General features: G+C 43.5%; 1 protein-coding gene across 1 annotated transcript; it reads right to left on the minus strand.

Annotated features, from left to right (window-relative positions):
- Nucleotides 1–1,672: 1,672 nt before the first annotated feature.
- Nucleotides 1,673–4,291, minus strand: LOC121784253 (serine/arginine-rich splicing factor RS2Z32-like). The gene is made up of 2 exons (XM_042182413.1): nt 3,817–4,291; nt 1,673–1,782 (listed from the first exon to the last, which is right to left on the minus strand). The coding sequence occupies exons 1-2, from the start codon at nt 4,289–4,291 to the stop codon at nt 1,673–1,675; spliced, it is 585 nt and encodes a 194-aa protein (XP_042038347.1).
- Nucleotides 4,292–15,106: the final 10,815 nt, after the last annotated feature.

Here is a 15,106-nt window from a genome sequence, read left to right on the forward strand (position 1 = left end):
TTCATGCTTGTGTATTTTTCTTTAAGTGTTTCTTTTTGAGTCTGTAGTATGTCTAGGTCTAGTACATGGAGTTTTGTTCGTGTCTTGTTTGTAGAGTCGTTCATGGGAACTGTGCACTGAAATTCGCCTTATATATTTTTGTTGTCTTTCATGCTTGAGGACAAGCAAGGTTTAAGTGTGAGCAGTTTGATAAGGCTAATTTCATGCATAGGTCTAGGGGGTGAATTCATACAATTAAAAGGTCTAACACATGTTTTAAGCCAGGTGTGTAGAAGAATATACCAGGTCGAGGAACAAAGAAGGTGGATTCCAAGGACCATGCAATTATGGTGAATAAGTGAGCAAATTCGGAGGAAACAACTAGACGGAGGGATCGTGAAGCTGAAGGGTAGAATGGAGATTTCTGCGAAGGTTTCTAGAAGATGCTACCCCACCTATATAAGGAAGGAAGCATGTAATCTGGAGGGATCCTCTCGGGGGGGACCTCAGTAACAGATTTAGTTGGCAACTCACTTCACTTCTACACACTTTCGGGTTCTGATGGGGAAATTATAGGGTAGTTCTGGGTACTGGTTGATAGTTAGTTGTTGGAGTAACACCATCCTCGTGGAGGGCAAAGAAACAATTTAAATCGCTTTCATTTTAGTTTTCTGTCGTGAATTTCACCGAGCTTCGCCGTTCGGAGCTCGACCCTGTTTACTATCGAATTGCTTTAGTTTATGAAATTTCTGTTTTCCGCCATTGACAAGTTATGTTGATTTCGATTATGGGCGTTCATTATTTTGCGTTTGTTGTAGTTGCTGAGTTGGATGTTTGAGTTTTGTGTTGGTTGACGAGTTTGGTGAAATTGTTGGAATCTGGTGTTGATCGAAGTAGATCTGGGTGAATCGGGAACCATGGAGTTGATTTTGGTTGTTGTTTGGGTTCGGATGGCTTGGATCCGGAGTGGATTGAGTTTCTGACGTTGGATGTGAAGAGTGATTGAGACTTATGCCTAACTTTCATGTTTTCATTTCATTCCGCCTAGTATACGTAGATCTGTTCTATTTCCGGTTGTTTGCAAGTTTCCAACGTCCGAACTTTTACATTTTGTTTGAATCTCGGTATATGCTCTATTTTCTCCATCTTCGTGTTTGATTTAGTTGATGTGATGCTTGTCGTTGTCAGTTGGATGCTTTGTTAGTTAGTTGCAGCTTTAATTCCGTATTTGATATTTCTAGAAGTTGGCCCCCAATTCTTAGTTGTGTTATGTTTAACTATAGTTGGTAATCGTTTGCTCTATCTAGGAAGTAGGTTTAAAATTCCGTAGTTCTAAGAATGTTAAAGCACTGCATATTGTTTACAGTTTACTAGGTCTAGTGTCTAATTTCGTGCCTAGGTCTAGAAGTAGAATACCTCAACCAAAGTTTGCGTGGCAGCAGCCGTTTTCTAACCGAAAATCTCTAGATGTTTTCTTGCTAGTCCATCTTTGTGGGATCGACCCCTTGCTTCCCTATGCTAGTCTATAGTATAACGGGTTGAGGGATCTTTGAAACGCAAGAGTTTGTGTGTCCTTAGCCAGAGTCTTCCGTGTCGCCTTGAGTTCCTAGACCTAGTGTTTAGTGGATTCAGTGGACTTGGCAGCTCGATCTAGGAATTTATCATACACACGCTCACACGAAAGACACACGTTTCATGCCTCAGTCAAAATTTCATTTTGAAGTCCTTCGTCATTCGGCACACATAGCCTTCCCTCGTAGGTGAGGGCATTGTCAGCCTCTTCTCGGAACTTCTCTTGCTCACCTGTCCTCACCTTTAGTCAAACTCTCTCAAAATCTTTATCATTTCTTTGCCCCTCTCTTATCCTCGTTCGGAGTTCGGGTGCAATCACCAATGTGGCGATCCTTCCTTTTACGGTCTCCGGGCTCTCACTACTTCCAATCGCATCTTGCTAAATTCACGAACGAAATTTTCCTCTTGCATGAGAAAAGTGGCCAGTTTAGTTTGGGTTTTTCGGCTCAGTGCATCTGCCACCACATTTACTTTTCCCGGATGATAGTTAATGCCATAGTCATAATCCTTGACTAGCTCGAGCCATCTGCGTTGCCTCATGTTCAAGTCTTTCTGCTCAAAGAAGTATTTTAGGCTCTTGTGATCAGTAAAAATTTCACACCGAACTCCGTAGAGGTGGTGTCTCCAAATCTTCAAAGCATGCACGAGGGCTGCTAATTCCAAGACATGAGTAGGGTAGTTTAGCTCGTGTGGCCTCAATTGACGCGAAGCATAGGCAATCACCTTACCGTTCTGCATCAATACACATCCAAGTCCAACCCTAGATGCGTCAGTGTAAACCACATATTCTATTCCCGGCTCTGGCACGGCTAGGATAGGTGCAGTAGTCAACTTCTCTTTCAACAACTGAAAACTAGTCTCACACTCTGGCGTCCAATTGACCTTAACCCCTTTCTTCAGTTGCTGGGTCATCGACCTTGCAATTTTTGAAAATCCTTCGATGTATCCTCGGTAGTATCCCGCCAGACACAGGAAACTTCGAATCTCATTTGGGGTCTTTGGCGTTTTCACTGTTGTACGGCCTCCCCCTTTGCAGGGTCAACTCGAATCCCTTCGGCCGTCACAATATGCCCCAAGAAGTTTACTTCCTTTATCCAAAAATCACACTTACTGAACTTGGCGTATAGCTTCTCCGTTCTCAGTGTCTCTAGAGTGATCCTTAGATGTTCCCCATGTTCTTTTTCATTCTTCGAGTAAACGAGCACATCATCTATGAACACCAAGATGAACTTGTCCAAGTATGTGTGGAATACTCGATTCATTAAGTCCATGAATACCGCAGGTGCATTTGTTAGTCCAAACGGCATTAATACAAACTCATAATGCCCATATCTTGTTCGGAACGCCGTCTTGGGTATATCTTCTCTTCGTACCCTCAATTGGTGATATCCCGACCTTAAATCCATTTTTGAAAATACCTATGCTCCCCTGACTTGGTCAAACATGTCATCTATTCTCGGTAGAGGATACTTGTTCTTGAGAGTTAATTTATTCAATTCCCGATAGTCTATGCACATTCTCAGCGTTCCGTCTCTTTCTTCTTCACGAATAGCACATGTGCTCCCCACGGCGATACGCTGGGTCTGATGAAACCCAAGTCCAATAGTTCTTGTAGCTGAATTTTGAGTTCTTCCAACTCTTTAGGTTCCATCCTATAAGGTGCCTTCGATACTGGTGCGGCTCCTGGTTCCAGATCGATAGTAAACTCCAACTGTCTATCAGGCGGCGGTCCTCGCAAAGCATCGGGAAAAACGTCTGGGAACTCACGTACTACAGCCACATCTTCAACTTTTCTTTTTTTCTTGTCGTGCCCTTGCAGGTAGACAAGATAGGCAGGATGCCCCTTTCTAATCATCGTAGTTGCTTGAAGTGCCGAGATTACCCAAGTCCGTTGATTCATTGGAGTCCCGTGGAAGGTAGTGGGCTTCTTCCCCGGGGTTTGTAACGAAATTTGCCTCTCTTGACAGCGAATAGTGGCATAGTTTTCAGCTAGCCAGTCCATCCCCAGAATAATGTCAACGTTTTCCATTGACATAACATGTAGATTGTGAGCCACTAAGCTAAGTTCTCCCACCACAAATTCTATGTTCGAGCAAGATTGTGAAATGTCTATAAGGCCTCCTACTGGTGAGTTCACATTCATCTTATGTTCAAGTTCATCAATAGGAAGTTTTAAAGCATCTACGCATGAGTAGGATATAAAGGAGTGCGATGCACCCGTATCAAACAGAACAACAACAGGCATGTCAAGTACTATTCTCAAACCTGCCAAATTATCATGTTTCAGGTCTCCCTGTGCGGCTTTAGTTTGTTTGCGTCCCAAAGCATAGGCCCTAGCCTGAGTGGGATATGGTTGGCAACGCTGTTGCGGCTGCTGAGGTGGTGTAGTATTCCCTCGAGGCCCATTTGGTGTTCCCCCAACTCCAGCGTTATTGTTGCTAGGGCACTCTTTGGCGAAGTGTCCAACTCCACCACACTTGTAGCATACATTCGTCCCGATTCTGCACTCCCCCATATGATTCTTCTGGCACTTGGCGCAGGGAGGTGCTCTCTGACGGTACTCTCCACCTTGATATGGAGTAGTTTTCTTTCCCTTGCCCCGTGCAGAGTTTGGGGTACCCTGGAATCTCTTGTTGTCAAAGGATTCTCTGTTCCCGTCCCACTTTCTCATATCCCGAAAATTCTGTTGTGGTGTAGGTGGTGTTGGAGTAGTAGGCGTTGCTGTCTTTTCTCGTGGCATTGCTTCCTCCACGTCCAACGCACGAGATAGTGACTAGGCATACGAGAGCCTTCCACGGCATGCCAAAGCCATCCTTATTTCGTACCTCAGACCAGCACAAAATTTCTCCGCCATTTTCTCATCAGTATTCACTTGCTCTGGTGCATATCGAGACATATCACATAGGGCACGGTCATATTCTGTCACTGTCATCCGCCCTTGTTTCAGATTGTAGAATTCGGCCTCCTTAGCCTTACGGTAACTCCTCGGAATGTACTTATCGTATAATTCCTCCTTGAAGTCTTCCACATCAGGGCGTCTAGTTGTTCACGCGTCATTGTCCGCTGCTTGGTCTCCCACCAAAATTCTGCGGACCCAGTGAGCTGGTAGGTCACGCACGATGGGCACTCCTGATTGGTGCACCTTAGGAATTTGAATCTGCGCTCTATGGATAAAATCCATGTTTCAGCCTTGGTCGGATTTCCCATTCCATCAAACACGGGAGGGCGTTCTTTGCGAAATTCCTTTTCAATGTTTCGTTCTAGTTGTGGTGGTGGTGATGGTGGTGGTTGTCCTTCGGGTCCCATACTACTTTGGGTTTCATTGCTGGCCTCGTTTTCGTGATGAACTGATACGCGTCTGGGAGGCATTCTGATTAACACACGCGTTAGTACAATTGTCTGAACTTTGCCCATTACCACACCACACCACACAGCCTTTCCAAAATAATTTCACAGGTTTTCCATGCATATCAAAGTAAACACGAGCAAAACGATAAAGCAACAAAAATTTTATAACTTAAAACCAATATGTGTTTCAACAAAGTCTTTGCAACAAATTCAATCGAAAACTCAAAAGAAGTTATTACGTAGTTCGTTAAAACAAAACATCTATAAAACTAAGGAAAACAGAAAAAAAGAACTCTACTCCTCGGGTGCTCTCTCAACATTCGCCGCATCCTCGTTCATCAACTTCAATCTCCCTTTCAAGGGGTTCTTCATCCTCGTCGGGGTCATCCTCTTCTTCCATGGGATTTTTCTCATCTTCAAGAGGTCCTTCCTCATCTTCAGGAGGATCTTCCTCCTCCTCTTCCTCATCGTTCTCTCTCACATATGTAGCTACGTCGATATGCTTATCGACAACAAGGACTTCCATCGCAGGAGGTGCAGAAGTGCTCATCCCAAGCCTCCTTTTCTTGGGAAAGTTTGGCTGCTGCGTCTCACTCTCGTATCGACCCCCGCTGTAGGGGCTGAGACGCGATGAGGATGCCTCCTTCTTAGGTGGGGCATAGGGCGGCGGTCCGTCACGAGCATCAACTAGGGCTTCAAAAGAACCTTCACGAAACTATGCATATCTCCTTGCACACTATAGTCGGGGAGCCTATGCCAAAGGTACGGCCGCGAGGCATCATCGACCCACCTATTCCAAGGAGCCGGTAAACCATCAATCAACCTCATTATGCCCTCGTAGAGTTTCACTCCACACCCATGGGCATCCCCTCCATAGTGCCAAGTAGTCAGAAACGTAAGACATCAAAGGGGCCCTCTCGTCTCTCTCGAACCCCCGGTACAGTTCCACAGCCCGCAGCCCATTCTTGACGTACCAGCCCTTAGCGGTGCATGAATCATAATCGCCATCTACATGAAAGTAAGTTTCCTTAGTAACGAATCGAAGAGAAGAAACAAAATAGGGTAGAGAAGGATAAGTACGCGTAGAGAACGTCATACGTGCTACCGTGTATATACCCGTCGGTTACTGATAAGTCGTATTCTAGGCCTTGGTTACTGGTCAGTATGATGTGCATAATTGGATTATATCTGCAAAACAGTTGCTTAAGTGTGCAGGATGAGTGTTCTAGCCAGTAGGCAAAGCTTCGGATACTTCAGGTGAAAAGGGCGTCAGAATGATTACATACTGACCAGGATGCATGCAAAAAATATGGCTCGAGATGGAGAAGAAGGATAGTTGGGGCTGGTCAACCGCAATTAAGGGCAGAGAAGTCATTTCGCAATGAGGTTTTACCCTAAAATCAAGGGCAAGCCTCCCTATAAAAGGAAGCCACTTGGAGAGATAAAAAGAATCATCATCATCCACTCTTAGGTAGAAATCTCTCGGGAGTTCAGTTCTTCAGTCCAGTCCAGAGTCTCATTCCTCGCCATAGCCATGATCACCTGAGTTCTAGAAACCTCCGGAGTTCCAGATGTTCTCTTTCCAGTCAGCACGATCGTAGTTAGTATTTCCATCGCCCGGAGTGGCAAAAACAATTTTTATTTACTTTCTAGTTAATCTTGTTTGTTTTCTCTACGTTGGATCTTTCGCATTTCCAGTATTTTGCTTATTTTGAAGTCTTGGTTGTGATCCAAACGTTTTCTAAATGCTATGAAGTTGTTTCGTTTCGGTTGTATCGTTGTTCTTTCTTCTTTCTGCCTAGTTAGCGTAGATCTAGCATTTTCGGTTGTCTCTAGTGTTAAATCGCATATTTCAGTTTAGTAGTTAATTTCTCTAAGTTAGCTGGTTGTTTACTGTTTGATCGCGTTTGAAGATTGTTACATGTGAAGCTCATTTACGTGATTCTTACCACCTTGCATGTTGGCCGGTAGGCGAAGTTTCATTTTCAGTGTTTGAGTTAGAGTTGGAATTTTGGTAGTAGATCTGTGTTCTGAAGCTGTTAATCTTTGTTTTCATGGCGTTGAATCTGGCTGGTGAACTGATTATTTTCATGTTGAAGAAGATGACATCTCCATCAAGTTTTGGGACCACTTTGCTTTTTAGTTGCTTTTTTACTTTTGTCCTTCACTTTTTAGCTTGTACCCTACAGATCTGTCAGCCCAGTCACCATAACTACCACTTATTCTCTGACCTTCAGTTTAGTCTTTTATAGAAACCCAGTACTTTTCACATATTTTTTCTGTTATACCCCATAAACCAATTTCCACGTACGCAACCACATGTCGACCACCCTTCACCCGTCCTAGTCAGTAGAGTACCATCTTAATTTCCCGTCTAGGTAGAAACTCAACCCAAGCGTGGTAGCTAACCAAACCTTCCAGAATATCACCACAATCACTCCAAATTGTCACCATCTCTGTGGGATTCGACCCCTACCTTCACTATACTACCCAGTAGAAGAGGGCTGAGGAATTATTTATACCAGGTTCAGGATTAGCTGGGGCTTGTTTTATCCTGATCAGTAGGATACACCTGGGCTGGAACGACACCTGACGCAAACCTGCTCTTTCAGTTACCATAGGAAAAGAGTCATAACGATTCTTTCTTTTAAAGTTATCATCTAAGGATAGATGTTTCGTGTATAAGGAACGTAGTAACTTGCAATCTCGTCAATTCTTTCGAACTAGCACTAGTCGCGCTTCACAAGGTTATCCTTGTCTCGTCATCTCATCATCCCTTGGGATTTGCTCTTTTCTATGCACCATTCGTTCCATCGATACATATATTGTCTTAAAAGGAAGTAGTCCGCGCGTATATGACTAGCCTACATCTGAGGCCTTTGAAGTCTACATCTCAATCATATCCCATTCATCATCACGTCCAACATGCCTCGTTTCAAATCATTGTACCTTCTTTCTTGTTGAGCGCGGCGAGACGGAATGTTGAGCCTTTAATGAATACTCTTTTAGTCTAGCGAAACGTGTCTAGACTAGATTGAATAAATGACTCTCGGTCCAGAGCGGAAGGAAAAATTGCTCTAATACCATTCTGTCACGACCGCACTTCCTAAGGATAGAAAGCACGGTGGATCGTGACTAATGGGGGAATTAAGAAGCGGGGAAGAAAGGGGAAACAATCAAAGGGGTACGACATGTAGATCAAAAGACGAAACTTTATTATCAAACTATAGTCTGAGATCACGAAGCAACATAGTTTGAATGAAAATAGTTCAACAGATTAAGGAAGCATAAGAGTTTTTTAAAAACTTGACGTAGCGGAAGCATTTGAGAGTTAGCTACTACTATGTATGAAGACACAATAGCAACCGGAACATTTACTGAATACGGTCTTTGTCCAAATGCTCAACATCCTCCGTCCTCATCAACGCTCAACCTGCACATAGGGAAAACACATGCAGGGGATGAGTACTTGATGCACTCAGTGAACTCATGCCCGAAATACATTTTATCGATAAAGTTATGTCAGCCATCATTGAGTGAAACTCGGGTTTTTCTTTAAAAGGCCGAGAAACACTAAAATCATTCCTTAAATAAAATAGTGTCCGCGCGGACAATGTCATCGTCATCCTCCATCATATACCATATCTGAACCATCATGTGAAACGAGAATGTTGCCACAAACTCGATCGCTGGACCGGCCGACCTAAGGGACGTCTCACGATCCCCATCAGTGCACTAGCCTAAGTAGGGTTCAGATCCTAGTTAGACCCGAATTCGTTAACCATCAAAGTCTAGTAGAACATTGTTCTAGTAGACAATCAGATAGGCAATTCAAACATAAAGTACGGCATGACATAATATTTAAACCACCCTTATTTCACCATGAACATATCATTTGCAAATAAAGAAGTTTAAGTAATAAAGCCCACCTCAAAAGCTTAGAGTTTCCTTAAGTAGCTTCTCGTTCCGACTTTAGCGGGCGTGCGAACCACCTTTTTTGGAAAGACATAAATTACACATCAATCTCCATAACGAAGACATTTTGAATGCATGCACTCTAATTAAAGTCTTTTATTTCATTTTATCGGTTTTTGTGCATTTCCGATTATTCAGCGGCCGCCCAAGGCGTCACGTGCGACGTCGGTCGGCCGCTTACGCCCATTCTTTCCTCTGTTGGCTCCTCGTATTTTCCATGACGTCAAAATATATATCTAAAATTAATTAAGCGCATAATTAATTTATCGCAACCATTTTCCTTCGCATTTATTTTATTCCGGACTTGGGATGAAATTATTCATAATTTGAAGTATTCCAGAAATTAATTAAAATTTCCCACGATTAAATTAAATTATTCTTTACGATTAAATTATCGGCCCAACATTTAATCATTTCCCTACCTTATATTTCCAAATTAACTAAGAAGCCCCGAATACATTAAAAGAGGGCCCAACTAAAAAAAAACTTCCAATTAAGTTATAAGGCCCAATTTCAAACTAAACAAAAGTGGCCCACTCATCACTCTCTCTCTCTTCCCCCTTTTTGTTCTTTCTCTTTTCTTCCTCTTCTTCTCTATCACTCGATGCAAATTCCGTCGACGGAAGAAAGAAAACAGACGCTCCCTCTCAAATCCCGTCGTCTCTCCGTCGCGTCTTCCTTCCTCACGATGCCGCACGACATCGGAGTGAGGAAGTCCAGCCATCACCACGCTGTCGCTGCTGCCTCCGTGCTGTCGCCGGCAGCCGCTGCTGCTCGCTGGAGTCGCCGGCCGCCGCTGCTGCCACCCGAGTCTGCTGCCATCGTCGCCGGGTTGGCCGTCGCAGGGCCCGGCGGCGATGCTGCTGTTCCAGCCACTGTCGGCTGACCTCCCCCCCCCCCCGACACCACTCCGAACAAGCCCGAAATAACTCCAACCCATCCCGATTCAACCCGCAAGATAAGTTCTCATACAAAGTTGTGTTCTTTCGTGTTTTCCATTAATCACGGCGGTGTTCGATTAGTTTTATATGTTGAATTACTTGTGGGAGATTCATGTATGAAATATGTATGAAAGGTGTAATGAGATATATGTTAAAACTTCATGCTTTGAAGATTGGGTAGAGATTATACCTCAAATGGATTGAACTTGGTGGTGGAGGAACAAAAATGGAAACAAAAATGGTAACAAAAATGGTAGGGGAAAGATAAATAAGTTTTAATTTTGGGTGACTCTTGATTTTGTAGAGTTAATTGAGGGAGATGGAAATCGGCCGAGAAGGAGGAGAAGAGAAAGGAAGAAAGGTGTTGGGCTGGTTCCCACATTTTTGGAATGGATTGGGCTCCCATAATTTAATTAAATTTGTTTTGGGCTCATTTAGTGGTAAGGTCCATACTTGTATAATTCTTTATTGGTTAGACTTTTTAATTGTTGTGGCCCAAAGCCATTTTAAATAAACATTTGGACTTCAATCTTAATTGAGAAGCCCAAATATATATATACTTTATATTCTCGCATTTCTTTCTATGATTAAAATTCATGGAAACTAATTAATTTCGTTATCTCGTCTCCAACGAAGATTAAAATCACCCAACGCAACAATTTATATTTAGTGTTGTTCCAAATATAAATTCCTCAACCGTTCCTCGATTTAAGCGCGCCAAGCACTATAAAATCCATCTCAAACATCTCATTCAATCATGCCAAGTATAGCAATATCAACATCATTACTTCAACGAGACTTTCAAACACGTCTCCTAAAATTTCACCATTAAATAAAAAGGGAGGTCTCATTCCACATCAACATATAAATACTACACTCCATTTCAAAGAAAATTAACGAGAAGGGTAGCATACGAAATAGTTTTATTAATTATTTTATGACATATATTAAATTAGTACTTTAAAAAGTACGGGCGTTACACCCTCCCTGTAAATGTGAGACATTCTCCATTCTAGCCCTTGCAACTCCTTCCTAATCCTCCTCAGCTCAGAGCAAACTTCTGCCGGGCTGAGCTGATCCGTTGACAGCCATCGCACAACTCTATCTGCATCAGATTCAATCCAGAGTCTGCTGGTGTGCCGCTTAGCCAGGGTCACCCCTATCAGCACAACACCAACCTCAGCTTCCAAGCCCGAGTTTCCCTCCAAGCCTGTAGAAAATGCCACTACAATTTCCCCCTCATGATCCCTTATCACACCTCCCCCACCTGCCCTCTTTGATTCTAAATAAAACGCACCATCCACATTAAGTTTCATCCATCCTAAGTCAGGGGGCCTCCACTGTACCCTTCCTAATTTTCCCCTCCGAACCACCTGCTCCACGCCACACATCACATCCAACCGAGGATAGCAGCCCCTCCTCTGATCTGGAGAAATCACTTTAGCCAACACCAAATTTCGCAACTGGGAATTTACTTTCTTGAGCACACTCTCTGTCTCGAACTTCTTCTCCCTATGTACACAATCATTTCTTTCCGTCCATATATACCAGAGAATTAGGCAAGGTATGATGGTACAAAGATGATGACCAGAGCGAGCACCCAGCTGCCTCTGCCACCACCTAAACCTCTCTTCCAAATTCTCCCCCACCTCCCCAAACTCCGAAGTATGAGGAAACCATCGTGCAAAGTGAAGCCATATTATCCTTGCCGCCTCCCCATTAACAAATAAGTGCAGCCTAGATTCCACCTGGGGGTTTTTACAGCATCTACACATGGAAGCAAGGGGAATTCCCCTCCATTGCATTTTTGTATCCACATGTATTCTATTGGCTAGTAATCGCCAAAGAAAAAAGGAGATAGACAAACCAATACATTTTCCCCATATTAATTAAAAAATCAGCCGTTTACCTACTCTGTTCCTCACAAGCTCCCAAGCCGAGGCTATTGAGAACTCAGCATTCCCTGACAGCTTCCATCTACCCCTATCTCTAACTCCAGTGTCAATGGGAATCTGTAAGATCCTCTCAACTACCTCCTTAGGCAGCCCCTCTTCCTCTGACATCATCCAGAGCTCCACTTCATTCCACTTCTCTCCCATCCATAGATCCTTGACCTTCAAAGAAGTACGAACAGGTCTGGCATTAGAAATGCTAGCCAAAGGATAATTTGTCACCCAAGAATCAAACCAAAAACTGATGTTCCCCTCTCCCACCACCCATCTGACATGTTCCCTGCAAAGATCCCCAACCTTAAACAATCTTCTCCACATCGTGCTGAATCGATTTGATCTATAGGTCACCAAGGGAATAAACACCGAGCAATATTTATGCATCATATACCTTGCCCACAGGGAGTCTTGTTCCCTAAACCTCCACCACATTTTGAGACTAAAGGCCTCCACAGAATCTGCCAAGCTACGTATGCCTAAGCCCCCCTCATCCGTAGGAAGACACACTCTTTGCCAATTAATCCAATGAATCTTTTTCGAAGTATTGCAAGATCCCCATAAAACTCGAGCCATCACTTGCTCAATTTGTTTAAGTGCCCCCTTTGTTGGTTCAAGCGCTTGAAAAATATGGATTGGTAGGGCTCCCAGGACACTTCTTATCAGGGTTATCCGACCTCCAAACGACAGATGCATGTGACCCCAGCTATGAATTCTTGAGGAAATTTTATCTCTGATAAAAAGGAACATACTTGTTTTTTTTCGGCCCTTAAAAATTGGGGATCCCAGATAAGTAAAAGGAAGGCTCCCCTGTTGAAACCCACTAACTTCTCTCACCTCCCTTGCCCATGCAGCATGTTTTTTATCCAAGTAGAACCAGCTCTTTCCTACATTGACTTTTTTACCAGAAACCTTCATAAAATGACTCAAACATTCAGTAAGCAGCCGGAGTAAAGAAGTTTTGGCCTGCGAGAAAACCATAATATCATCTGCATACGCCAAATGAGATATTCCCATAGTATATCTTGCCGTGCGATACATCATCTCCTTACGGCCAATGATGAGACGATCAAGCAGCCTTGACAAATAATCCGCTGCTAAGATAAATAATGAGGGTGAAATCGGATCCCCTTGTCTGAGCCCCCGTGACGATTTAAAGAAACCGGCCACACTCTCATTTATTAAAATAGAGAACCAACAAGAGCATATACAGTTTCCAATCAGCCTTAACCATTTATCCGAGAACCCCATCTTCCCAAGGACTTTGATTAAGAACGACCACTGAACGCGATCATAGGTTTTTTCTATATCAAGCTTAAGCACCATGTTCGGGGATGGCACACTTTTCCGAATTTCATGGAATAACTCCTTCGCCAAGAGCACATTGTCACTAAGCAATCGCCCCTTAATAAATCCGCTTTGATTTGGAACAGTAAGCAAAGGGAAGAGAGGAGCCAATCTTGAAGTAAGAATCTTGGAGATAATCTTGTTCATTACATTACATAAACTGATAGGCCTAAACTCAGCCCATCTCGTCGGATCCTTCTTCTTTGGAACCAAAACAATTAGGGTTACCGCAATACCATGTGGTATCTGGGCTCCAGCAAAGAAATCAAGAACAACCTCAACCACGTCACGCCCAATGATATCCCAGCAACTTTGAAAAAACAAGGCTGAATAACCATCTGGTCTTGCAGCACTCTCTGCCTTGATACTAAAAACCGTCTGCTTTATTTCTTCAACCGAAGGGGCCTTCTCCAGCAATTCCATGTTCACCTGAGGAGGTAGGGCTGAGAGAATTTCCAGGTCTGGTTCATCCAGGAGCCCCACATCATCAGTTAGAAGCCCCTTAAAGAATCTTTCTGTTGTGTTTCTGATGTCCATTTCATCTGTGAGCACCTGATCTCCCTCTTCAATCATATGTATCCTTGATTTAGTTCTTTTTTGTTTCACCCAGCCTTGAAAAAACCTTGTATTCCTTTCCCTCTCAGCCACCCACATCAAACCCGCCTTCTGACGCCAAAAATCCTCCTCCATTTTAAGTCTTAAGAGGAATTCCGCCGTGGCTCTGTTCATTTCTCCTCACAGATCCGGGCTAGGGTTCTGCTCATATCTTTCAGAGGCTTCCTTAGCCTCCATTTCAGCTTTTTTTAATCTTTCAAAGATATTGCCAAAGACCACCCGATTCCAGATTTTCAAACTACGCTTTAACCGGCTCAGTTTGAGCTGCACATTAATCATGCCCTTAGTCCCCATGTCATCCTTCCAACACCTTTCCACCTCTTTAAGAAACAAGTGGTGCCGAACCCACATATTTGATCAGAGGCCCCGGAACTCTACAAGTTACCAAAAGTGGGCAATGGTCAGAAAGGATCCTAGGAAGATTAGTTAATCTTGTTGACTCAAAGAAATTCGCCCAGCCTTCCCCAAGGAGCACCCTATCCAGCCTTTCAAAGGTATTACCCCTTGCCCAAGTGAATTTCAGGCCATCCGCACCTACATCCAACAATTGACAATCGCTAATCGCCTCAACAAACTCCATCATTTCTCTGGTCTTCCTACCCTACCTCTTCATATTGCCCTGCCTTTCCTCCTCAGAGACATAAATATTAAAGTCACCTCCTACTAACCAAGGGCAACCATCCAACCTTACTGCAAGCTCGCGAAGTTTATTCCACATATCCATCCTTCCTTCCCTAGAACATTTACCATAGGTCAAGTTTGTTGGCCAAGTAAACCAATATATAGAACTGCCATGCGACCAACATTATATTACTATGATGTTATATCGATCAAAATGTTCTTATCTTGATGCAATTCCGTAACAGAGATCGTACAATGAATGTTTATAGGCCAATTGGATTGAAATGGTATGCTTTTTTTTTTATCGAACACCTTCACGGTGGAGGGTTGAGAAGGTCCATCATCCCCTATATATCATCAAAACGAAGGGTTTAAACAACAACCATCCCAAAAGTGGACGGTCTAGCAAAAGCAACAAACTACGTACAACTAATACAAAAGGACAAACTCCTAACAAACCATCAACACTAAACATGAAAAACTCTCTGCTCCAGCTGCATCATTCCAGTCATCAAACCAATAGGGACTTTCCTGCGCATCAGTCCCCAGACTAGCACTGCACCTCCTTCACCAATATCCCCACCTCTATACCTGGAAAGCATTGTAACCCATTAGAAGGCACCGAGTCCCTTATGTGCCTCAATTTTAACCCAGCCTGCATGTTTATACGTGCAAAATGCAATCAACGAGCTGTCAAAAAGCAGCATATACAGCCCCTGCTACGGCAAACCGTCAGGTGCCATCCCCCGAGCCATCCCTGAG

Source organism: Salvia splendens, chromosome 21, assembly GCF_004379255.2.
Source record: "Salvia splendens isolate huo1 chromosome 21, SspV2, whole genome shotgun sequence".
In the NCBI taxonomy this organism is placed as follows: domain Eukaryota; kingdom Viridiplantae; phylum Streptophyta; class Magnoliopsida; order Lamiales; family Lamiaceae; genus Salvia; species Salvia splendens.